The sequence below is a fragment of the Lepidochelys kempii genome, chromosome 7 (genome assembly GCF_965140265.1).
Source record: "Lepidochelys kempii isolate rLepKem1 chromosome 7, rLepKem1.hap2, whole genome shotgun sequence".
Lineage (NCBI taxonomy): Eukaryota > Metazoa > Chordata > Testudines > Cheloniidae > Lepidochelys > Lepidochelys kempii.
In genome coordinates, this window is record NC_133262.1 from 22,425,916 (window position 1) to 22,452,022 (window position 26,107).

The following is a 26,107-nucleotide window of genomic DNA, read 5'->3' on the forward strand; positions in this document are numbered from 1 at the left end:
CCTGCTGGTAATAGCTCATCTAAACTGACCATTCTCCAGGTTTAAATCCAAGTTAAACCAGAACATCTGGGGGGGGGGGAGGTAGGAAAAAACAAGAGGAAACAGGCTACCTTGTCTCTAAGGTGCCACAAGTACTCCTTTTCTTTTTGCGAATACAGACTAACACGGCTGTTCCTCTGAAACCTGTTTCCAGTCTTCCTTATTCATCACAAAGAAACAACCCAGGGTAGGAACTCAATCCCTCCTCCACCCCCTACTGCAGGTCACCATTAATTATACTTAACTGTATGGAAAGTGTGAAGTGTTATCATCAAGCCAGATGGACCGAAAAAGGATAGAGGAGTAAAATTACAAAGAAGTGTGAATTTTAAGCACCCACTCGAAAGAACGGGCTGGCTCATTGCCTTCAGATGTTAAAACAGGCACTGAGTGTACCCTGAAAGTAAAGACAGGTCCTGTCATTTGAGAAAGATTTCTCTTGTGCAGAATTAGAAGGGGAATGAAAATTGGATTTACAAAGGAATTCTGTTTCATATCTTAACACCATGGAGCTGCAACTGACTAGCCCCAAAATCTGAATAATTTGTAACTCAAGAACAACTTGACCAATTTTCTACACCCTGCACACAGACATTTTGCTTTGCTATCAGGGCACATCTGATCATTTCTAGGCCAAACTTGTGTTTTCATACTAGCCAAATGGCAACCTCTTTGCAATTTTTTTATTATGGAGATGTGGACTCCAAGCAGGAGATGCAGTGCTGTCCAATGGATAAAGCACTGGACTGGGACACAGGAAACCTGGGTTCTCTGTCCCCGGTCTGCCACTAAGCTGCTGTGTGATCTTGTGCAAGTCCCTGCACACTCTCTGTGCCCGTGTCACTTCTGCTCTGTTCAGCCTTCCAGTTGTTTGGGGGCAGGGACTACCTCTTACGAGGTGTCTGTACAGTGCCTAGCATAATAGCCCCACTGTGACACCAATCATTCATAAGAGTGGATGGTTCTAGAGTTAAGCTTTGTAAAATACATTTGTGTTTCAAACAAACCCCGCTGGTTGGTGCCTAAACTAAAGAGCCCTCATGTTCCTTTAAATAAAAGCTCCAGGCACAATGCAGTTAATGCACCATTGCGGGGATGCACAGAGCTGCTCAGAAAACACAGAAGATACCTTTTGCCCCAAGCATTTCCCATTGCCCCTGTTCGCAGGCAGTAGTGGCATAGGAAGAAATCAGCGCAGATTGTCAGTAATTCCCATCCCCATGCCCCAAACCCCACCTACTCGCCCCCATCACGGCAGCATCTCTCCCAGGCTTTGCATTTCTAAAGACACAGGCTTCCCCCATGGGCTGTGTAACAGATACAACCTTCAAGAACCATTAAGCCAGCATTCCTGCTACCTTTCAACCATGCCATTTATTTTTATATCGTGCCCGTCAGTACCCAGCATCCCAAAGTGCTTCAGAGTGAGCGAAGCCGAACCATACGCTACAAAGACAGGGACGGTTAAAGAGAAGATTTAGCCCTCTCAACTCCCACTGAAGCCAGCAGGATCGAGGATCCACTCGGCACCTCACCGGATCGGACCCAAGTGAATTGATTCTGCGTCTCCAGGGGAGGAGGGAAAGAACCAGTTAAAAGAGCGAATCCCCCGGGCAGCAGAGAGCCTATGACTGGAGGGCTGGACTGAGCTGGCAGGAGGGAGGCTAGGGGCAGGGAAGTAGGATGAAGAGCAGAGGCACAGAATGTACAGGGGAGGGAAGGAGATGGCGACAGGGTGGTTCCTCAAATGGGAAAGGTTAGGCAGCAATAAATATTCCCGGGTGAATACCCACCTTAAGGCTGGGAGATCACTGATGCCCACCACCTCTGCTTCTCTCACAATTTCTGCCTGGCTTCCTTCTGTCCCACTCTGTTGAGAGCAACCCCCACCAGACCAGGTACTGGAGCGCTATGAGGGGGTGTGAACACAAAGCTGCTCCGATCCCCTGGGGAGCACAAGGGCAAGGACCCAGCTCTGCATGGCTGCTCTTGGGAAATACCCCAAGGACACTGGGTAATGGGCAGAGCAGCAAAGGAAATGCTGGCTTCTGTGATTCCATGATGTGGGTCCTGATCCCACCAACACTCAGGCAAGTGCGTAGCTTTACTCATCCGAGTAAGCCTATTGACCTTAACAGGACTACTTGCATGAGTAAAGCCAAGCTTGTGAATAAGCAATTGCAGGATCAGGAGCTATATGAATTTTCCCCAAGCACCAGCTGCATTTGCACTGTCTTTCCCCAAAGAGCCATCCCGCTGGTGCGCTGGATGGCTACCCACCGATGGATGTGGCTGGCACACTGGTAAGGTGTTTCTGCGTGGGGCTCAGACTCCATGCAGCCTCGCTGTCCTGCAGTGACTAGGAAACCCCATTCCTCTCTCCTCTGCAGCTGACAAATGGCTCCTCCAAAGCACTTGCGCTGCCAGGCTGCAGAATCCCCCAGCCTCCTAATCAACCCCATTTCAAGGGCTTGCGAGCACTGGCAGTTGGGATGCGATTAGGCCTCGTACAGGAGCCCGTGTGTTGCAGTAACAGCCCCCAAATGGCTGAGCAGGTATTTTGTGTAATTGGCCTCCTGCTGGGAAAATGGCCGTTCCGCTGACCTCCAAAGAATCTTTTACAAGACTCTGATAGAGACGGACCAGCAGAGCTATCCATGGTGCAGGAATGAGAGTCCAGCTGGGGCGTTCCTCGCAGGGAGGGTGACGGGGAGCCGTCTGATCTCTCTCTGACACGCACACACGCACACACACAGAGCATGGACTTCTTCATTCAGATTTTCTAGAGGCATTTAAAACTGGGCTACATGGAGTCTTGGAAAACAGACTGAGCCCACCAATATGAGCTCAAGGGGATGGATAAGATGGGACCTGATGTGCCTTCCCTATCTCTACAGGGCAAAGCCCTGGTGGAGGACAACCCTGCACCAGCCTCAGAGAGGGAAGGGCAAAGTGGGGCCTGACCAGGTTGCTCCAGCTCTGCATTGGTTTCCTCTCTTTTCCCAAATACAGTTCAAGCATCTCAGCCTCACCCGGAGAGCGCTCCCCAGCCCACCCTGGACCCAGAACCTTGCCAAGCTGCCAGGAGGGAAATGGCTGAGAAGAGCGTGGGACTTACGGCTCAGGATGGGGAATGGAGGGCAGGAGTCAAGGCTCGCTAGCTGTCTGTAAGGTGGACTTTAAGGCTTGCTAGGTGTGGGCAGAATTTAGGGCTCAGTGGCAGACAGGTGGAGGACAGGATGGAATTTAGGAGATCTCCCCAGGATGGAAACTGTGATGTGAAGGAGTCAGCGACCCTTTGAGAATCTGAAAAACACCCTCTCTAGAGCCCATTTGTAGCTCGCATTCACAGCCACGTCTCCGTGTGGAGGGATCTCTCTCTCACAAAAACAAGACCGTGGCATCTTACAAGTTCAGCTGCCCCTTGCTGCTTCCTCCCACCCCACATCTGCCCCTCACCTGAACTCATACACCTCCGTGTGTGACTTCATGCCATTTCCACAGATGTGAGCAGGCTGGGCTCCAAACCCAGCCACACCTCAGCACACATACACTGGGTAAGTGTCCCCTCCCTTTCCCATTAACTTATATGACAAAAGAACGTAGATCTTAGCCCAAGTTTTCTCCCATGCACAGTTTCTTCCTAGGAGTCTCCCTGCAGACCCCTCAGTATCAGCCTCCAGTTACCTCCCTACCAGAAAATGGAGCTGACATTTTATATCGCTGGGTCAGGTCCCAGGCTGAGTCAGTAACAAAGGCACAGCTGCCCTGGTTCCCACCAGCCTGGGCCCATCCAGGAAAGGGCACAGCTGCCCTGGTTCCCACCAGCCTGGGCCCATCTAGGGAAGGGGGCCCCTGCCCTGCTACCAACCAGCCAGGGCAGAACATAGCTGATAGTTTAAGAAGCAGATCCATCTGGGTGGAGAGCATCTCCTCTCCCCCAGACGTACTACGTACATCATGGGTAAAGAATCCTCTTTGCCAAGCTCCCTTTCCCAAACCCAAACTCACAAGTGTGTGTGTCAGGTTTCAGAGGAACAGCCGTGTTAGTCTGTATTCGCAAAAAGAAAAGGAGTACTTGTGGCACCTTAGAGACTAACCAATTTATTTGAGCATGAGCTTTCGTGAGTGTGTGTGTGTGTGTGTGGGGGGGGGGGGGGGGGGAGGAGGAGAGAGAGAGAGACTGTGATGTTCTCCAGACCCAGCCTAACACCCCGCAGGAGACCTGTGAGGGGGAGGAGAGGAAGGAAAGGCTGTCTGAAGCAAACAGCAGCTTTTCAATAGCTTCTAAATGTCACTTGTGCAGCTGAAGGATGGGGGATCAGGGAGCACAGCTCACGTCAGGCTGCAAACGAGTTTCATGGTGTAAGTGAAGGAAAACAAATTTTGAAAGGATTAAATGAGAAAGCGAGAGAGGAGGGGCCCCTTTCATGCAGATGAGGGAAGGTCGGTACAGAGCCCAGCAGGTCAGCAGAGGAACCGTAGCAACAGCATTTCCTAGAGGTAACTGGAGGATTGATACTTTAGATCTGTCTGTTCGCAGCATCAGCGCTCTCCGCACAGTATTCACCAAGCAGCATGGGGCAGACAGAGCTTCCCGGAAGGACCACATGGCCTGGCTGTGAAAGCCACTCTCCTCCTCATCCCATCCAGGGGCAGAGCGAGCCAGCCAAGGCGGGGTGGGGTGGGGATGGGGGGTTCATTGGCGGAGATGTTCGTGGGGACATTGGGATTGCTGGAGGTCTAGACAGAGGGTGCACTGGCAGAAGAGTAGGGGATGGGCCTGAGATGCATCATCAGAGCTGTGGGAGAGGAGGCTGGAATAGCAGGGGAAGAGGTTCAGCACTGAGGGACATTGGCAGAGTGCTGTGTGAGAGCTCAGGGATGGACAAGCAGAGGGGCTGGAGGGCAGGAGTGAGGGGTGCTGGCAGAAGTGTGTGTAAGATCTCAGGACTGGAATAGTAGCGGGGGCTGCAGGTCAGGATGGACGGCCATCAGCAGAGCTGTGTGTGGGAGCCCAGGGTTGATGGGCAGCAGCCAGTCAGGCTGGGAAAGTGTGACTGGACGTGTGTGAGCGCATGAGAGTGAGTGCAATGCTGCATGCAATAAGGAATTAACTCAATTCCACTTGTAAAGCAGGATCATCCGGCGTAAAGGGAAACCAAGTGCAAACAGGGAAGGAGGGAAGCGGGAACAGAGTCTTCAACTCCAGCCCAGCTGGCTCCAGCCCAAGCTACTTTCTTTGGCTTTCATAAGCAAATTTCCTTGGAAATGCTCATAAAGCATGGGAGGGTCCCCCCTGGGGTCGGTTTGGCTCCACAGCGGAGGAGGGAGGGGTGTTGGTTCTGCATGGAACAATTCCACCAAGCAATCTCTCCTTGCAGCTGGGGGCGGGAAGAGACAGGGAAGGGAAAAGACAGAGACTGAGGGGGACAGGGGAAGAGAGAGACAGACTGTGAGGAGCTGGAGAATCTCTCCCAAGGCCCCACGGGCACCATGAACCTACATCCACCTGCCGATCAAGCATGAAAGAGACAGAAACCAGCCAGGGAACAAGCAAGGCAGCTGGGGCGACCTTTAGTCCATGGAGTTTGCAGGGCAAGCGGAGAGGAACGACCCGGAAGCGAAGCACATTCTGGCTGGAGAAGTGCCAGGGGAGGTGTCTCAGACACTCCGCAGGCAGGAATGGTGTTCACACACACCCTGCGATGGAAGAGCAGCCCAGGCCCGGCAGGGCAGGAGCCGTGGACTCACCGAGGTGTTCTGGCACTGGATGCTGGTGCTGTTGAAGCGCAGAGCTGTGACGCGGGTGGCGCTGCCGGGGATGTGGAAGATGCATTCGTAGTTGCGCTGGCCAGACTGTGGCTGTGGCAGGTTCTTGGCTGTCAGAGTGATGGGCTTCACCACGCCCACAGGGATGTAGATCTGGGTGGAGGGCAGAATCTGTGGGCAGTCCTGCAGGAGGAACAAACAGCAGGCCATGAACTAGTGAGACAAGGCACAGTAACCCCCCCGACTTGGGAACGCCGGTCACCACCAGCACTGAGATACTCCAGACCCTACTGAGAAAACACCCATACTGATGGGCAAAGAAAATACCATGAGAGATGGTACACCCTGGAAGGGTAGGATTCTGCCCTTTGTGAGTGCAGGAATTCACGGCTGCTTTGACCAAGGCTCTGCATACTCGGCAGCATGCAGGACCTCCCTTCTGCAGCATGGCCCCCTGGTTTCCACTGCAGCCCAGTGCAGCAGGCTGGAATTCTACGGCAGCTTTGAGCTAACACAGAAATGGGACAATGTCAATGTCCTCACGTCACTCAGTCCAATGTTGAATCCGTTCCCCACTGCCCCAACATTTGCCATTTTTAATGGGCAGTAGAATACAGCTGCGCAAACATAAGGCGTAACTGTGATACAGGCTGTTGGGCCAGCAGGGAGAGTGTGGGAGGCAGGTTGGGGTTGTGGGACGAACTTGTTGGCTGCATGTTTCTGGTAAAATGATCAGCAGTGAAGTAGGTTTTGACATGTTCACTGGCGTCATTAGGTTTCAGAGTTAACACATGGAGGTGCACTTTCTCGGGTTACCCTTCTCAGAGCTACTGTTTCAGATATCGCTGCATCCGTTTCCCTAAGTTCACATTTGGAAAGATTTTGAACAACCACTGAGGGTTAGGAAAGCCGAGTTTCTGCAACACATTTCTGTGGCAAGGGGCAGATTCTGCAACAACTATTGCAAGAGGGACAGGCTTCCCCCTCGACCCGCTTTCCTCTCAGACTCCCAGCCCCTGTCCCCGACCCGTCCAACCAAGAAAAAGAGGAGACCAGTTTTAGAGCTCATCAACGATACTCTCCCACTCAGCCAGAGGGGGCACTGCTCAGTAGTACCAGGCCACTTTACCCAGCATGCGATCAGTGCCAAACACCACTCAGCTCTGTCAGGCGCTGTACAGATCCCACCCTCCTCACACCTGCGAGCCTGCCGGGCACCTGTTCTCACCCCCGTGCAACCCGCTCTCTAGGGAAGAGCCAGGTCCACGTGTTCTGTCCCCCACAGACACTGCTGGGCCCAGCCAACTCAGGCTAGCAGCCTGGAGGGGAACAGACAACAAACCTGCTCGCACTGAGTCCCCAGCTCTACCTGCAACCTGCCTGCTAATGCAGGGCGTCCCGAGAAGCATTTTGGCTGCGCATGGACAACTAGAGCCAGCAGAGCAAAGGACAAGTGAGCCCCAGGGCCAGCCCGTAGGCCCCGGGAAGGAAGCAGCTCTTCACTGAAGGCTGCAGGTCTATTTAGAAAATGGAGAAGGGAAACTGAGGCTAAACACTGGCTGGAGCCAGGCACACAGCAGTCCAGGCAGCCAAGCAAAGTTACCCCCACCCTCACCGCCCTGCCAGTGTGCCTCCCTCCTGACCCACAGCCCCCCCTGGCTTTTCCAGTCTTGGGCCCCACACAACTCTGCCAGCGCACCTCCCTCCTGGCTTACAGGCCCCCTATTTCAGCCCTGGGCAATCCTGACTTGCTGAACCCCAAGCAAGAATCAAGTCTAAAATAAGTACCATAACCCATGAGGGTGGAGAGTTGAGCATGTTACAACTCGTGGGCCTGACACTAACCCATCTGTGACAGCCCGAGCAAAGCTCCATAGTTTGCCAGGAACAGAGCCCTGATATTCCAGGAGAAGGAAAATCCTGCCACTGGGTCATCCCTTTAACGTCCCCCATGAATCCTAAGCTGCAGAAAGCCCAGCTGGCCCATGAGGCCCTACAAATAAGCAACAGAGCCGACTCCAGCTCTCCCAGCAGGTCTGACCTGGAAATCCAGCGCAGACCTGGCAAAGGAGAAGCAGAGCATTTAGTTGTGGGATCTGCAGAAAGCCACTACCAGCCAAGAGAAGCTTAACAGAGTGTGCACCAGCTCTGCCTGGCAAAGCAGCCACACACAGACCCCGTGGAGATCTGCGACACTAGTGGGGGGGCAACATCCACTCAGCAGATACGGCATCAACCCAGTCCCAGCAATGAGGGTGGCATGCGCAATGGATGGGTCACAGCTGCACAGCTGGATTTATAGCAGCAGCTCAAGGGGGAAGCAGTCGAGGGTTGCACTAATGCAAAACTGAACTTTTCACAGCATTCAGTTTCAACACTCAGGCTGCTCTCTGGGGATCCCCCAGGCCTGTCTGCAAAGCACAGGAGAGCGGGCAGAGAGCAAAAATAAACGGGTCTGGGCAGAACAACAGCTCGGTATTCCTGAAGGACCTCGCTTCGGCAACAATAGCCTGATGCAATCCCCAGGCCAGCCTTGCAGGGCCCGGCTGGGGACTCGTGCCTGGGGGCAGCTACTCTTAGCAGCACTGGCTTTAAATAGGGGAGAGAGAATAACATGTTTTGAAACAAATATCAGCCCAAGAACAGAAACTGCACTTTGTTCAGGGATCTGCAGCAACCTCTCCTGGCAGCCCTGATGGGAGCAGGGCGGGTCGGCCTATTCCCCAGCTGCAGCCTTCACAGATCTCACCTGACACAGTGATGCTAATTCCAATAAGTGAGGCAGAAACCAGAGGCAGGAATAGCAATGACTGAGGTGCCATTCCGCTGAGGAAAGCCATTCCCAGCACCACTGCCACCGCACATCTCACCTGAGCACCCAGAAACACTTCACAGACATCCCTAACTACCACAAACCCCTGCACCCCCAGGTCAGCCGAGAACCATCACCGTTTGAGAAGAACCAGACCAACTTGCCATGTGGTCCATCTCCCGGAGGCCAGTGCACGCTTGGGCCCTGCAGCACACTTCCTAGGACACTGTCCCACCTGCTTTCCAGAGCCCCAAGCAACGGGGCTCCCTTCGCCTCTCTTGGGAGGCGACTGAACTGCCTGATCCTGGTCGCCACCAGCAGGTTTTATCATCTCCCTTTTGCAGGTGGGGAAAGTGAGGCGTAGAGAAGGAAAGTGACTTGTGCAATGATAGAATCCAGGAGCCCTGACTTGCAGAGATCCATACTCTAGATCTCACTCCCTGGTGATGGTGGAGGGGCTCATTTAAGTCTCTGGTTTAGAGCCCAGATACTTCATATTTTACATACAATGCTGTAGATCCTCTCCAGGACACCAAGAGACAGAGGCCTGTCTCTGGGTGGGGACTTGCAAGAACGTCTCGGCTCTACCAATAATCCCGATATCATGGCAATGCCCCCACTCTGGATATGCCTGTCCCTCTGACGGGAACCTCCGGGGGATGCCCAGCTCCATACATTCTATGGGGCACTCTGAAACCTGCCAGCACTGGATCACAGGACAGATTGAGAGAGCAGCAGCCGGGTCTGAAACCCCACAACCTCCTGGCTGCTGCTGGCTCCCATCAGCCATTTGCTGAGGATGGGATGTTAGCTTCTGACGGGGTTTTAGCACTCTATACAAGCCCCCTGCAATTCAGGGAGGTACGGTGGGTGGCGCAGCCTCCCTGGCCGGGAATCCACACATCCTAGGGGGCTTCGCTTCTCCTCTTAAACAAGACCTGAAACCCCTCCATTTCTTTGGCTTCAAGGCTCTGGGTAACTGCCCCTCCCTGCTCACCCACCCTTCTCCCATCTCCCCCAAGCCAGCCTGGACTGCCTATGTCTGCTTCTCCAACAGCCACCAGTGCAACTTCTCCCTAGGCATGGAATGCTCTCCCTGAGCTGGCCGACAAGCCCACTGCCCTTGGACCTAGCGCCCTCCTGAAGACCCTCTCCCACCTCCACCAGCAATTCTCTGACTGACCCTTTAACAACAGTCTTGTGCTCCCTGAAGCCTCTGCTGAGTAACTGTGTGAGCTGATTGCTGTAGCTCCCTACCCTGCCAGCGATTCTGTTACCCCACCTTGCTCGGGCATGCCTGGGTGCAACAGAGAATGGGCCCCACAGTGCACGCACACAGTGATAATGCTCACGCTCTCTCACAGGAACACACAGTTAATGCTCGCTATCTCTCTCACACACACACACACAGTTAATGCTCTCTCTCACACACACGTTTGCTCTCTCGCTCTTTCTCTCTCTCACACACACACACACACACAGAGAGTCAATGTTCGCTCTTTCTCTCTCACACACACACAGAGTTAATGCTCTCTCTCACACACACTCCCATTTTACTGAAGGAGCCAAATCCACCAGCTACGTCACATGTTCTGCATCTGCCGGGAGATTTGTCTCATCCAGCAAAAATCTCACCCTGCTCCAAAACAGGAAACACCTGGTGCTGGGAGCCCTTTCCAGTGAACCGCAGGCCCTGTCACTCCATGCCAAAGCGCGTGATGAGGTTTCCTCGGGGGGACTGGCTGTGACTACCCAGCCCTCCCCTTGTGTGGTGGCCAGGGGATTTTAACAACTCCTTCCTCAGCAACTTTCAAGCATCAATTCAAAGGACTGATGAAACTTCCTGTGCAGTCAATTAACTCCTGCCATGCTGGGCAGGAAGGCTCCACACAGCCCAAAAAGCTCTCCACCCAGATCAGGGGCCTATTCCCCATTCCCCTCCAGCTCCCCCTTCCAGACTCCACCACCTAGGAGCAGGGCGGGTGGAGAGTTGGGTTGGTCAAAAGCTTTCCATTTTTCTCCAAGGGTTTTCTACTAACTGAAATACTCAGTGGCCGTGTCTGCGTCCCTCAAAAACTGGAGACCTTTAATTAAAAAAACCCATATCCTAAAATGTTAAATTTTCACTTTTTCAATGAAAATTCATAATTTTCCACAGAACTTCCCCACCCTCCTACGCCTGTTTTCCAAACAGCTCCAGTCATGGAGTTGGGGCACTGCACCGACATTCCACCATACGGTCCAGATGGGTCCCGGCCGCTGAGATGAGAGTAAATGACAACCCTGGCTGGAACCTCCCAAAGTCTAGGGGCAGTGCCCGGGAGCCAGGGGGTGCAGCAACTGGCAACGAGGCAGAACCTGTTCCAGCTGCCTGGCTGCACCCCCGCCCTGCCTCCTACGCTGGGCCTCGCTCCTCTCCATCTGTATCTCGCCATCTCTGGGCCATTCTGACCCTCTTTCTTCCCTTCCATCTGGCTGCTTCTCCCCGTCCCTCAGCTCTGACATTCTCTCCTCACCCTCCATCTGTCTCTCTCCCCGCCCACCTCTATCACTTTCTGTCTCCCTTCCCTCCACCTTTGGGTGTCTCGCTCTCTCTTTGCTTCCCCCACCCCTCCATCTCTGGCTATGTGTCCCCACCTCCCTTCATCTCCCCCCACCTCCCTACTTCTCTTTGCCTCTATGGACTGCCTTCTCTCCCCTCTGATTCCTTCGCCAGGTGAGTCCAGTTCTCACTGGCAGGGGAATGGCTGTGGTATATGCACGATTCTACCTTGCATCCCCAGGAAGTGCCTGTAACAGGTCATGCCCGCCTACCCATGCGAGCGTGACAGTACACCATAAGGAACCAGATTCACCCATGCCAGGTCCTCAGCTCCCAGCACACTGGGGCAGCTGGGAATCTGACAGCCACTGCTCTCATTGGGGGAAATGCACTGGAGGACTTTGTTGAAGCCCCCGCCCAACCCACCCCAAATTCCTCTGGGAGTTGGTACCAACTCAGCTCACATTCCCCCTCAGTAAGGACCCACCATCTGCCCTCCCAAAACTGGTGGAGGGCCCTCATCTTCCTTTAGAAGGATTGGAACAGCCACTAGGGTGAATAAACCTCCCCCTCCCCGCCCCGCCGGCTGGTCCCTGCTTTCAATATAATTAGCCCTTCCTTCTGCTGTGATCCCTGTCTGCCGGCCTGCCTTAAAGCAACTCCGGGCCTAGCTGGCTCTGAGCTGGGACCTGGGCTGTCCCCTAACCCCCTTTCCCCTGAATTGTGGGTGCATTAGTGCGTGAAGGAGTCTGGCTTGATCTGGATTCCCAAGAGAGAAGGGGTAGTCCTGGGAGGCTGGGAAAGGGGTTGAGTTGGGAGGTTTGGAGGTGGAGGTGCAGGAGAGTTTTGACAGCTGATGGGGTTCAGCTGGACAGCACATGTCAGTGGCCTGAGGAGACGTGGTCTTGGGTTAACTGGAGCATCACACGGCAGAGGGTAAGATGGTTTGGACAAATGGGGGAAGGGGGTGACTTGTCCTGCAGGTGTGGGTGGCTGGTGCAGTCGGTACCTGGGGGACGGGTGCACCATCCTACAGAAGGGCCCGGTTCCATTCCTGGTCTCTTACTCCTCAGGGCTGCCAGTGCTGCAGAGGCCAGGCCGGGGATCCAGTGGTTAGGGCTCTGCATGCTGCCATAAGGTCTGGAGGAGAAGTGAAGACCCTGAACCCATTGCCAGCCCCAGCCTCTTGCTCTGCAGGTTCGTAGCCCTGGAGAGTCACTCCCGACTACACCTTCCACCCAAGCTGGCCGAAGGAGGCCCTTCCAGGCTCCCAAGGGAGGCCATCCTCCTCCCGGGGGCTTTGATCCTTTCTGAGGGAAGGCAGAGGAGCTGTGAGTCTTTCCAATGCTTCAGGGATGCCCCAAAGCCCGATCGGGTCTCCACAGCTCAGAGCAGCACCTGCTCCCAGGCATGGGGGTAGAGCTGACTGCATTCAGCCCAGGAGCTCACCACAGATCGTTGCAGCCTTCAGAACACAAGCCTTTCACGGTCCTCCCCAATTCCAAGTCAAACTCCCCTCCAGCAGACACACAGGACCCTGTCTCCGCAGAACAGCCTTTTACTAAAAGATAATTCAGTCTGAATGGCCGATCGCATTCCCCAGTCACCGCTAGGAATGGGACAGGAAATGGGAGCTCCTGCTCTTCGCCCATTATCACGGCCTTCCCTCCCACCACAGTCCTAGGGAAAGCCCGGGGGTCAAAGAGCAATGTGGAGTTAAACCTCAGGAAACCAAAGCCCAGGAATTCGAAACCCACCAATGGCCTCAGGGCAGGGGCTTAATTCTCACTGGCAGCAGGAAAGCAGCAGGGTGCTGGCTGTTCCCAGACACACCCTGAACAAACACAAGGACACATGCAATGAGTGATGGCTCCTACCAACCCGCAATCCCTCCTGGCCTGCTCCTCATGAACCAGCTAGCACCTGCTGTGCTGCCCAGATTTCCATACATGCCCCATGTAGACCACATCTTCTGTACTGCCAGTGCCCAGGAGCCTCCAGGGGAATGCACTGCTCCCCTGTTGAGCGTGCCAGACTGGCCCGGGTAGAATGCACCCATTGGGCTGCCTCATGCAGCAGGCACCTTGCAGTGCGCCCGATTACAAGGGGAGCTTACTGGGCAATGACAGCACCGCAGGTACAAGAGGAAAACCAGCAAGAAAAAGGGGCAGGAGATTTCCATTACCTCACTGGCCACACTCAGACAAGCTGAAATTCAGCCAGACCAAGCCCTGCTTAAAATAACTCTGAGGGTTAGACGCACACCCACAAAGGATTAGAAATTCAGGGGTCAGGTTGAGTCTCTGTTCTTAATTTGACCCGCAGGCGATGGCCCAGCACCAAGGAGGACAGCAGCAACCTCTACACACTCGCGGGGCTCAGCAGGATCTTTGTCTGAACCGCTCTCATTTGAAAACCTCACAAGAACAGGCTTTGTAGGGAGAGCGGCAGGACTCACCGGTCCCAGCCAGGAGGCACATCCTGGCAGACGGTCTACCAGTACTTCGCTACCCCTGCCAGGATCTGCTGAGGCTACCCCAAGTGAAAGTGGCCTCAGCTGAGCTGTTCCAAGGCTCAGGTCCTGCCTGAGTCTAGCCACAAATGTTTGGCCAGGGCCAGCTCTCACCCATGCTGGAAGTTACACATGGTGCCAGTTCTCAAGCTTGGGCCTCTGGGAAGGGCCCATGTCTCACAAAACAAGAGCCTGAGCATATTCCCAGATGCTTTTAGGATCATCTCTCCAAAGGTAACTCCAAACTTCTGCCTGCCGAGGCTTGCACATGCAAACACAGCTAGTGTGCGCACGCAGAACATGGAGTTACGTAGCTAACGGGCTGTGAATGCCCAGCGCTGACAGTACAGTTTGCAGGTGCGATTTTGGAGTTGGCTGAAAATGTGAACCCTGAAGCGCAGCTGCTCTGGAAAACAGCATCATTGGGCTCCATGTTTATTGGGCCTCGCTGATTCCAGACCATGTATCCGAGATATTAGGAGCCATACAAGACCAGGTCCTCTTGCCTTGCTCATGGAAGCAGCCTCATTGACTTCTGTGGGAGCAGCAGGAGGAGGCCCACTGACTTCCATGAGCCACTTGCACGAGTAAGGCATGTAGGATCTGGCCTATCATAAATAAAGTCGCTCCCTCACACGTAAGCGGCCACGGCACAAGAGTAATTGTGCTGCTGATGGCTGGGCTCCGGATGAGTAATTGCTCAGCTCTCTGCTTCCTTCCTGGAGGGCCCAGGCTCCCAGAAATGACAAAAGAGGGGGAAAAGAAAAATGAATTGTTCGTCGCTGGGAGCTTGACCTATTCAATGCCGAGCAGACGCTCATCAGCCCGGAGCGGCTGCCGCGGCAGGAGTCACGGTGGAAACGACGCAGCGAGAGGGAAGTGAAAAATACCAATGAGGGCACCTAGGCTGCACTGAGACGCATGGTTGGATCCATCCAACCAACTCACAGCTACCCCAGAGGCACGCCAGCCTATACCCTCCGTGCTGGGGACTCAGGAGACACCAGCCGCAAGAGATGAAGAGGAAAGGCTCCCAATGGTTATGGGGGGGAGGCTCTCTGAGAGGAAGATTCTGCTCACCCTAAGCATGGGAGCAGAACTGGACAGGGGCAGGGGAGTCAACTAGCCGGACTATTGGCCAGTCCCATAGCTGATGTGGGGGTGAAGGCCAACCAAGGGGTATATGTGAGGGATGGCTACGGACAGGAAGCAAGCATCTCTGGTGGGAGGAGGGCAGGAGGGAAGACCCCAGAACTGTGGAGGACGGGTGGCTGTGGGAAAGAGTCTGTGAAATGAGGTGGGAGTCAATGTTCTGGTGAATCCAGGCCTTATCCCAAGTTGGAGGGCTGACTAGGTTCTACAGGAAGATGCCCTCTGCTGGGGAGGTGAATGTATCTGAGCCAGCTGGAATTTCATAAACCCAGAGAGAGGAAAACAAGAGGGAAATCTTAGCTGTTTTTTATACATGGGAGAGTACAAGCTTTACTCTCTCTTGCTCCCTGGGCCCAGTCCTAGCTTGGGATCCCTGATGTGACATGAGTTCTGCCAGATCTCAGCCTCCCCACTAATGGGCAGGCAGGAGAAAAGTGCCCGAGGTCACTTTGCCAAGTGTTTTTTTTTTAGTAAGAAACACATCTGAACCATCCCCCTGAAGGAGGCCCATTGCTCCTTTCTTGGTACCATACCCCAGCAGAGAAAGGGGAAAGCACCTAACAGGTGTCCAGATGGAAGGGGGACAACACACACCATGTCTAAAACAAGGATGAGGATTGTGCTCAGAAAGCCTCATTATTTCCAGCACTCTCCGCTAATTACTCCGGGAAGGCAAATGGGAGGCCTGACTTCCCAGTGCTGCTAATTCCTTCTCCAATCCAGAGAGGCCTCTCCAAAAGCAAGTGCTTTCTTTGGCCTGCCTTCAGAACAGGATGGCTCTAAACCGCAGAATGGCGAGCTAACTTCTGTGCCTAACGTTGAGGGCTGTGTGTCCATCAGACAGAACCGCAAGCGGCAGGTCGATCTCTGGGGGCAGACAGCCAAGGCAATCACCAGAATGCAGTGCGGTGGTGCTTTTAAGCTGATCAGCACCATTTGATACCGGGGGGGGGGAGGAGTTTATGACAGTTTGAGTCCAACAGGAACACTCTCATTTTAAAAGCAACCTTGAAACCACCTCTCTCAGGTATTTACAAGTACTTGTTTCTTGTAGTGTATCAGCAAGCCAGGACTTCGGCTACATCTACACTACGAGCTGGGGGGTATGATTCCCAGTTCACGCAGACATACTTGTGCTAGCAGCCTGGGCAGTGGCATTACCGTGCTAGCTTCCCCGAGTACCAACCTTCCTGAACCCCGCGGGTACGTATGCAGGCTGCTAGCCTGTGCCACCACCCACGGCTGCCCGCAGCACCACGGCTACACTATTTTTAGTGCACTAGCTCAGGTGAGAGCTAGCATGAGAATGTCTCCTCCAGCTCGTCGTGCCAATGTAGCCTGAGAGACTCTGGCTGAGCCCAGAAATTCATCACAGCTAGGCGCTGCCTCTTCTCTGCAACAGAGGGCAGGGCATCCCTCCCCCGCAGTATTCAGGTGCATAAGTGCTAGACGCTGGACAAGGTGAACAGGTGCAGTTCAATCACAGCAAATCAGTCACCAGCCTCTGGGCGTCCGGAGCACTTTTCACCGGAACATCCCAAAGCACCAGTTAGGGCTCGCAGAGCCCCGGAAGCGCACACATCACAAAGGGTCACTGCTCTAACCACGCAGATGTTTCCTTGCCTTTGGCGACTCAGTCTAAAGCTTCCAGCATGGGAAGGGTTAGTGCCGCCTCTGACAAAATCAAGCTGCAAAGGGGAAGCGATGGAAGGGCCGAAGGGAAACGGTTCTAGGCAAGTGGCAGTTTTTAACAGAGCGCTCCTAACACATGGCTTTTTAAGGGAGCCCTTTTCTTCCAATTTAGAGGCAGGTGACAGAAAACACAGACACCCCCGGGGAGAGAGAAACCCTCATTACTCACTGGCTCTCTGCAGCAGGCCAAGCAGCTAGCAACACGGGACAACAAGGCCAGCAGGCACGCATGTCTAAATCGGAAGGGGGATTCAACTGCTGGCTTCAGGGCATTAATGCAACACCACAGCGGGTCAGGAAGGAAATTCCCATTGAACCCAGCTCTAGTGACATTGTGCAAATGCCCACGCAGACTTGGGGGCGGAAACAGGCATTGGGCCGCTGCAGGAAGCCACATGCCGGCATTGCTGGGCCTCTGGCCACCGTCCAGAGATAGAATGGGCTGCATTAACTCTGAGTCCCATTCGGAAGGCCTACAGCACAGCATGGGTGAAATCCTGACTCCACGTAAGTTAATGGTCGCACCTTTCGTTTTGCAGCTTCACAAGCCCTGGCACCACACCACCACTGAAGGCCCCCCGCCCTGCCACTGCAATGCCACCAAAGACCAGAGCAAGTGAAGGAGCCGACGCCGAAGGGCTGCTGAAGACCCGGAGCGCCGCCGGGTGAGAACCAGGGGGTGGCGCCGTTTTTTATCCCCGCTCCCCCTGACCCGCCGCCGAAGACCTGGACTGCTGCCAGTAAAGATGTAAAAGGTGCCAAATAATTTAAAAGGCGCCACTTCTGCTCAGTGGGGGAGCGGCCGCGCCCCGCCCCCCCAGCTACGTGACTGCTCTCCCCCCTGGCAGGGCATGGAACACTCCCCACAGGCAATGGCGGGAGCTCTGGCCTAACTGTCCAGAAGTGCCTTGTGATGCTGGGTGCTCAACTTCAAACACGTTTGCAGAGGGCAGATGCTCTCATTCTGAAAATCGGGCCCCTGTAACGGTGTTTCAAGCTGGCCACCCCAAAACCACCAGTTACTTCAAAAGGCAGATCCTTTGCTTGAGCCATCCGGAGCTAGCCTGAACAAAGCATATGCTGTCAGGACCAGCCCGGCACTGGCTCCTGAAGGAATGGACTGAGACGGTCTCACGAGCCAATTTCCTACTCCACCGGCCAGGGCTGTTCATGGGTGTAGTGAGACATACTCAGGGTGACGCTCATTTGCGCCTGCACACCCTGGGGTTGCAAATGTTAGAGGCCAGTTGAAAGTCTGGCCTAATTTCTACAAGTCTCTAACTCCACTAAGTAACTGCAATTAAATGACTGGGGAGCCCCCTATGACTGCAGCACAGAAGGTGTTAACAGTCTCAGTGGCAGTGGGTTTGAAGCTGCCTTGATAAGATAAGGCGGGGGAGGAGGAGAGGAACCACCTGGTTTGTAATGGACATACTGCCCCCCAGGCCTCACTCTTAATGTCTCACACAGTGACTGAGCATCAGGACATGCTGATGATGCCAGTGACGGCTAACCAGGCAGGGAAACAGCCCAAGAAAATCCCCACAACTGCATCCATCACTGCCCAGCCAACAGAAATCAAGAGCAAGCCCTGGCTGGGGGGCTGCAGGCCTGAGGCCGTCACAGATTTAGGAAGGTTTCAGGGGACAGAGAAGGGACAGTTTTAGAAAGTACCTTTCCCCTACTGCAGCTCTATAGATCTCTCCCTTGCAAGCCAGCAAACAGTCCTTGTCATAATCCACAGCAGAGCAGATGGGAGGTGGCTGGAGACTCGGGGGCAGCAGTTTTATGGCTCCTTACCTCAGACATGTTGACACGCCCCTCCTGGAAGGAGCAGTCAGCAGCGTTGTGGGTGCAGATGTGCCGATATTTACACCAGTGGCATGGGAAGGAGCCATTCACACAGGACAGGCAGCTGTAGAGAGAGAGCCGGTGAGATAGCATCAAAACGCTGTGAGGCAGTCACCATCTCTTATGGTCCCAAAGTGCCGTACAGTCGCAACAGGGACCATTCCTCCACCCACAGAAATGCAGCCACTTCTAGGGCGGAAGCCAATGGCTGTATTAATAGTCCATAGCAACGTTAGGCCATACAATAATTTAGGACAAGAGGTGAAAGCACAAACTCACGCTCCAACTGAACCTGCAGAGGGGATTTAGGGAGGCAGAATGGAATTACCCAGAGTCAAATTTGGCCAGCATATAGGGGTTAACATCCTGACTCTTGCTTAAAGTGCCATGGGATTTTTAATCACCATGCAAGGTCAGGGTCTTTATTTCACATCTTATCCACAAGGTTGTATCTGGTACAGCACAGAGCCACCTAGCACCACCGTGGGGGCAGCACACAGGCAGAAGGGAGAGCGTCCTTTACCATGTCACCCACCCACTGCCTGCAGCGCAGCACCCCTGGCACCACCCTCGGGCACTGGGACAGAGTGCAGTCAGAGGGGTGACAGGCCCCACCAGAGTCACCCCTCCACTCCCGACATCAAAGCACCACCCTGGGACCCTGAGGTCAGTCTGGCTTCTAACAGGGGAGCCCCCCCACCATGCCAAATCATCCACTCCCGAGCCTGTATACAAAGTTTACAGCATCTCTTGCTCCTCCTCTGCCCCCTGTCATAACACATGCTGTGATGACACATGCCACGTGGTCAAAGGCAGGGGACCTGCGGTTGCAGGCTGTGACCCCTCTCTCTAACTTGGCAGCGCTGGGTCCTTCCTTTCCCGCCTGCTCATGAGGGGGCTGAATTGCACACTTTGTGAGCTTTATTTCTGGTTTTATGAAAGGCAATTTTAGCAAATGGAGTCAGAACAAGGCCCCTCCATTGCAGGGAGAAAAAGCCTACTGCATTAATGCACATTCATTCAGAGGAAAATTATAATTGGCCAAAGGTTGGGTCAGATTAACATTTCATGACTGTAGTGCCTTTCACTTGCTTACAATGCAATGTGTGTGACCCCCTCTGTTGGCCCCCTCCCACATCCTCAGTCACTCGCTGGGCTATGCCTGTGTTTCCTACCCCCTTCTCTGGTTGTGTGTGTGTCTCAATCCCTCCCACGGTTTTCTGTCTCCTTCTGGCTGATTGTGTGTGTGTGTGTTTGTGTGTGTGTGTGTGTGTGTGTGTTTGTTTCCCCCTTCTCTCTAGCTGTGTGGGTCTCTCTCAGCCCCCCTTCCTCTCTCTCCTCTGCCTCTCCCCAGGGCCCATGCTCACAATTGTTTGATCCCACGAGCCATGCTCCTCTACTTTGAAGTCCCTGTGTCAGAGACGCCTGCTTTGGTAGGATACAGACATGGCAGGCAGGAAGCTTTTATTGAGCACAAAGAGCACAACTGCAGCCCTTCCAAAGCACCGTAATTAGAGCTGGACGAGAAAAGGAGACCTGGAGTTGCCTCAGCATGTCAGCCGATTCCCGGAGAAACTGAGCAGCGAGCCAAGCCTGCAGCACTGGAAAGGCACAGGGCCCCTCTCACCCACCCACCATAGCATTGGGGCTGGTGCAATAGTCTGCACTGTGTCCTTGGCCCCACGGCTGGGCATAGGGATTCAGTGTGAAATACCAGCCTGATCCACACAGAGAGGATGGTGGGAAGGGGCAATGAGCTCATGCTGAAGCCCCCTGCGGGGGACAACAAGTGCTGCTGGATTTGTGTTAGCTGTCGATCCTGCTCCAGGTTCTCGTGGTCTGGACGGGCTGCCTGCTGACACTTCCTGGGCTCTATTATAAACCACCCCCGGATTGTTCACCTGGGAAGAATCCTACTAACCTGATGGTATTTTGGCCTTGCTACATATTCACGTGGCCTAGGGCTGATCACACCCAGCTAGCATGTTTGCCAAGGTGTTAAACCCTGTCTATACTTGGTGTTAATACGCTTTTAAACAGCACTTTGTTTAAAATGTGCCAGCTAATATGTTCTTCAGAAACACCATTTCTCCTGTCTAGACAAGGCCACCATCCTGTTGTAAGACACATTTCAGAAGTGCTTTAACAGCCTGGTTCAGGTCCAGGATCAGCCGACACAGAGTATTTCTAGTAAAGATGGCGATCTCACATCACAAGAGGGCTCAACACAGGCAGAATCCCAGCTCTAAGCCATCACCCAGGTATTAATGTGGTTGTTAAATAGCTGTTTAGCGCAGAGTAAGTAAATGAACAGGGAGTCTCTAAGTGACACCAACCAACAGTCTCTGACACGATCTCTGCTTCAAGGGTCAAATCACCAAAGAGCTCCGTGCTTTACTGGCATGGGGCGTGTCTCCACTGGGAAGGGTACAATTCAGGTCTGCACCATTTGAGTCCTGACACCACAACGGGCTCCATCAGGACATGGCGCTGTCACAACCCCACAAGGCCCTAAATTAATCCAGGACTCTCACTCTCAAGCCAGGCTCACAAGAAGCAAGAGCGTCCCATGGAACCAAACCCAGCCTGCTGACTGGGAGATGGGCAGCAGCGCGGGGGTGGGGGACCGAGAGGGAGGAAAGAACAGCAGCACAGCATAGATTACCCCAACCAAGGGCTTGTCCTGCTGCCATTGTCCCCACTAGAGCAGAGCTGAGCCCCCAGCAATTACATGGAAACACAAAGACACCCTCAGGTACACAGGGCCCTTGGCAGGAGTGAGACCGGTGCACTGCCTGGAGTGGAAAGGCTATCCTTGAACCCCAGCTCTGAACAAGTCAGGCTTCCATGACAGCGCCCCCCTGTGGGGCTTTCGCAGGGAGAGCGGTGAAGGAGTTGAACGGGAGGGGGAGAGCCTAGATCTGCAATGTAAGGAAACAGAACGCCTCCCAAACAGGAGGCTCCAACCAACTCAGGAATCACGCTGAATTCCTTCTCCCCCACCCCCACCGAGCTGTCACTTCAGAGGAGCTGGGATAACACAAGGATGGTGAGTGTGACATAGATACCAGGTCAGACAGATCTAGGTGCAGGCAGCTTCTGTTCAAATCCACACACCTGGGGCTTTGCAGGGACAGAGCTCCTTGCTCTCGAGTTTCACACCCCATTACATATACAGCAGTAGCTTTTTAAATCCATGTGCACACGCTAAGGAAATATTTAATTAAGCTGCTTGCAAAGGGGCTGAAGTCATTTCCATGTTTCGCTCACGTTTTCACTTCCAAATGAACAGCCCTTGTTGCTTTACCCACAAATATGTTAATTGAGATGCTCCTTATGCAAATATATGCAATTTTATTTCAGCTGCAGATATTCAACTTAAAAGCACAGCTGTAGCCTCCTATCTCCAGTAGCTTTGATGGGGTGGTGTGGAAAAAAAACAAACAACAAAGCAAAAGGATTGCGCCTAACGTCCCTCAAGCAAGGACTGGGAGGCAGACAAATCTGCTGTCGGGGTGGTGGGGATTGGCAATTAATCCAAGCAATAAAGCAGGATCCATGGAGAGGTTGGTCAAAGGGGGTTCATGGGTACAAGCGCCTGACGGGGTCATCACTGAGGGCAGAGTAGACTGTTTGGGTGGCCCAGTGGTATAACTAGAAATAAGAGGATGAAATGGAGCTCCGGCAAATACAAGCTGAATATGAAGAAACACCTCCTAGCCATGAGATTTTTCAGGCTGTTTCATAGTCTCTCAAGCCTCCATAACTCTGGACATTTAAAATGAGGCTGCAAAAACACTGGGGAATATGGGGTACGCCCTGCTCAAGGAGCTGATTGGACCAAAGAGGACTCCTCCACCTAGGGATCTGTGTCCCACATACAGACTTATACCTAGCCTTTTCCCATGTTAACTTCAAGGCTAAGCAGTCTTTTCTTTCTCTCTCTAAGGTCATAGCCTAATGCCTCCAGACCTCTTCTAAAGTTGCCATCAGTCCTGAATTGGGAGGGACAGCCCCACACTGGGGGCTTGATCCTCCAAGGCACTGAGGCCATGAGCTCCTCTCCGAGACAGAGCACTCCAGCCGTGTGGGGGGGGGGGGGGAGGTCAGGGGTGAGTAATGAGTGTACCTAATCATCTTCCACTCCCTTCTCCCAGCCTCCCCTGGGCTGAGTCTCTGGGTTCCCTCTAATTTTTCCCACCTATGTGCGGAATGAATTTTGTTATGTGCACCAATATGGGGGTGATGTGTGACACCTCACCTTCATATCAGTGCACATAACAAAATTTATGTGGTGGGGGTGGGGCCAAGGGCTTCAGAGTGTGGGAGGGGGCTCAGGGCTGGGGCAGAGGGTTGGGGTGCAGGGATATCAGGGATCCGGCTAGGGTGGGGCCAGGGATGAGGGTCTCAGGGCTGGGGGAGAGTTGGGGTGCAGGGGTATGAGGGCTCTGGCTGGGGGTGCAGGCTCTGGGGTGGAACCGGGTATAAGGGGATCAGGACTAGCGCTAGGGCAGAGGGTTGGGTGGGAGGGAGGGCTCTAGCTGAGGTTGCAGGCTCTAGGGTGGGGCCGGGGGTGAAGGGTTTGGGGTGCAGGAGGGTTCTCCGGAGCACAGTGGGGAGAGAGGACTCCCCCCAGCTCTCCCCCCCCACAGCAGCACCTGGGGGGGGGGGGAAGGCACCTCTCTCTGCCAAGGCAACTCTGGGGCTGCAGGATAGGCACCCCTCCCCCCACCCCCACAGGTCCGGGGCGGGGCTGAGTTCAGGGTGGGGCACCCCGGCTGCAACAGGTCTGGGCCACAGCGGGGTTCGGGCTGGGCCCCCCCAGCTGGGTTTGAGCTGGGAGGGCTGGGCCGCCAGTAGGGGCAGGGTAGGGGCGCCCCAGCCTCGGAAGGTCCAGGCAGCGGCATGGCTGGGGCTGGGGGGCCGCCCCGGCCGTGGCAGGTTGGGAGCCAGGCTAGGTTGGGGCTGGGAGAAGGGTGCTCCTTCCCCAGCCGTGGCAGGTCCCCGGGCGGGTTCCCTGAGCACCTGCGCAGCCCCAAACAGGGTGCCACGCAGTTTACAGGGAACTCAGGTCTCCAGCATCCCCAGTTATACTGTAGGCTGGAGTGAACTCATGTACCTGACCATTTACCCACACTGGGTTCTCACTGGCCTGTTGGCTTCCTCTTCATCTGCCAGGGAATAGACTTATTTCTGGTGACTCTAATAAACTATTCTTCAGCAGCCTCCAGGGATTAACATTTCCTAATTTATACCTTTAGGCTCCTTCTAACCTGAGAGAGCCATTTTTAAAGTGCCGGTTCCTGGAGTTCTGCAGGACATTGTTACCTCTTGCTAGGATTCCCCTCCACCACGAAGATATCAAACTTAATTATATTACGGTCACTATTACTTAACCCCTAGTGTACAGTGGCATTAACAGAGACTGGCTGGCCAAACTCTAGATAAAACATATGGCAGCTAGAACACAAGCACTAGGGAACCTAAACTCAAGCAGTTAAAACACAGTTCTGGCATGTGTTAGCCTTGCCTACCCTAGTCAATTCCAATTCCAATTCCCCTCTATTCAGCAATATTTCCTTGGCAAGTCCAGGAGTCAGACTGGGACAATAAATTAGTAATTCTACTCTCCTAAACTCCACTTGCAGCCTAAGCTTCTCCCATTCATGATACCGTAATGAGACCCAGATGGTACAAACCATGTTATCATCTACATTGTCATACCAGGCGTATCTCTGTGATCATAGACATTTAGGGTTGGAAGGGACCTCCGGAGGTCATCTAGTCCACCCCTGTACTCTGAGGCAGGATTATGTATCACAAGACCATTTCTGACTGATGATTGTCTAACCTATTCTTAAAAACCTCCAATGATGAGGATTCCACAACCTCCCTAGAAAGCCTGTTCCAGTGTTTAACCATCTTTATAGATAGAAAGATTTTTTTAATATCTAACCTTAATCTTCCTTTCTGCAAATTAAGCTGATATCTGATTGTCCCTCTCTCTCCTTGCACGCTGTGATCAGCAGTGAAACAGTTAGCTGCCTTGAAATGTAAATGATCACGATTAGGTTTTAGAACTAATAATCCCATATTCATTTCAAAGGGTAAGCTGAAACCTCTCCCAGAGCTCACTTTTCAGGCAGTCTGCAGACTCAGACACCACTGCACTAGTTCGCACTTGTTGTTATGAAGAACCACCTTCAGAACAGGAAGCAAGTGCTAGAGAGAAGATAATGAAAGCTGAGATTCTAGAGAGGAGACACTTCTAGCAGTAAAACGTACTGGTTCAATGAATCACGGCAAACTGGCCCAGTTGGATTCCTGGTGTTGACAAAGCACATGGAAGAGCCCGCGCTCTCTGCTGTACGTTTGAGAGAAGCGCATTCTGCCCAGCATCAGGCTGTACTACATGTTCGGGGTTTTCTCCTGAAGTGTCCATTTGTCATGACTGTCTGTTCCCGATGCAGTGGCAGGTTGCTCGGCAGCATGCTGCCATCTGTGCAGTCTCTCTCCTGCTTCCCACCCTCAGGCATTTTTAATTCCTCGTCACTTATCAACTAAAAAGCTTTCATCACTCCTGATAACTGGAGGAAATCTCCCTCACACCCTCCCTTAAACTTTAAGCATTGGGGCAGACAGCAACTCCCCCTATTGCACCTGTTCTGCAACCAACCAAACCAGGCTGGAAACTATTTATGTTGGAGCCACAGTACAGACCCGAACGCAGGCACAGAGCCCCAACCAGCTCAACCGCCATGTTACCCATGACTAATTCACCAGCAATTTCTCCTGCCTCCTCCAAGTGGTGGACATGACTGGAGACAAACTCAGCAAACACCTCAAGTTAGGCAAAAAAAAACCCTACCCCGAAGGACTGGGTTCATTGGGGGCAATCACCAGGAAGCAGACTAGCAGAGTTTCCAGTCACACTCCCTCCCTCCTTGCCTCCTAAGAGTCTCTGAGCATTATGATGATGATTTATTATTTGTATTACTGTAGCTCCTAGGAGCCTGAGCCATAGACCAGGGCCCCACTGTGCCAGGTGCTGTACAAACAGAACAAAAAGATCCCTGTCCCAAGGAGCTCATAGTCATGAAACAATCCATGTCCACGGTCTTCCCTGGAACCTCTAAGGGGGTCACAATGGGCTGGGGTGTGTCATGGCTGTAGGTCCCGCACCTAGAGAAAGAGCAGTGAGGTCTGCAGACAATGAGGATCACCCTAATAAACACAAAGCCTTGCAGAAAGAGAGGTGGAGTGAGCAGCATTGAGTGGTGGACACTGAGCCTTGGGTCTGAGGCCAGAATCTCCACTCATGGCCTGCTACCCCCGCTAGGTGACGGCACAGCTGGGCTGCTTTCCTTCCAATTTTGGGGTCATTGTGTAAATTCAACCCTGAGCAAATTCACAAAAGAAACACCTGATACAGGAGCACCAGGCGGCAGTGCAGGCAGGTGTTTGAGGTTAGTGAGTAAAGGAAGTTTCTGGAAACCACAGGAGAATCACCAGGCCATGTGGAGAAGGCTATATATAGTGAGTAGAAAGCATCACTCCTGAAATCCCAGCTAGGACACAATCAGCTTCACAGAGCCCAGTCCGAGAACCTGTGGATCGAAACATCAGGAGACAGTTTCCTGGTGGGACATTCAGCCAGTTTAGAAGTGGGCAGCTCAAGTCCCCATGGCCGTCTTCCTTCTGTCCCAGGGCCTGGTCCAAGCCTAGCGAAGCAACA

At 53.5% G+C, this 26,107-nt stretch overlaps 1 protein-coding gene across 4 annotated transcripts in view; it reads right to left on the reverse strand.

Moving 5' to 3' along the window:
* The window catches only part of PLXNA1 (plexin A1), a 274,489-nt gene that overhangs the window by 89,335 nt on the left and 159,047 nt on the right, over nt 1-26,107 (reverse strand). For all 4 annotated transcript variants that reach the window (XM_073351348.1, XM_073351345.1, XM_073351346.1 and 1 more), the window contains 2 exons: nt 18,322-18,436; nt 5,794-5,994 (listed from right to left, as the gene is read on the reverse strand). In XM_073351348.1, coding sequence (XP_073207449.1) covers nt 5,794-5,994; nt 18,322-18,436 — 316 coding nt within the window. The remainder of the gene's footprint in view (nt 1-5,793; nt 5,995-18,321; nt 18,437-26,107) is intronic.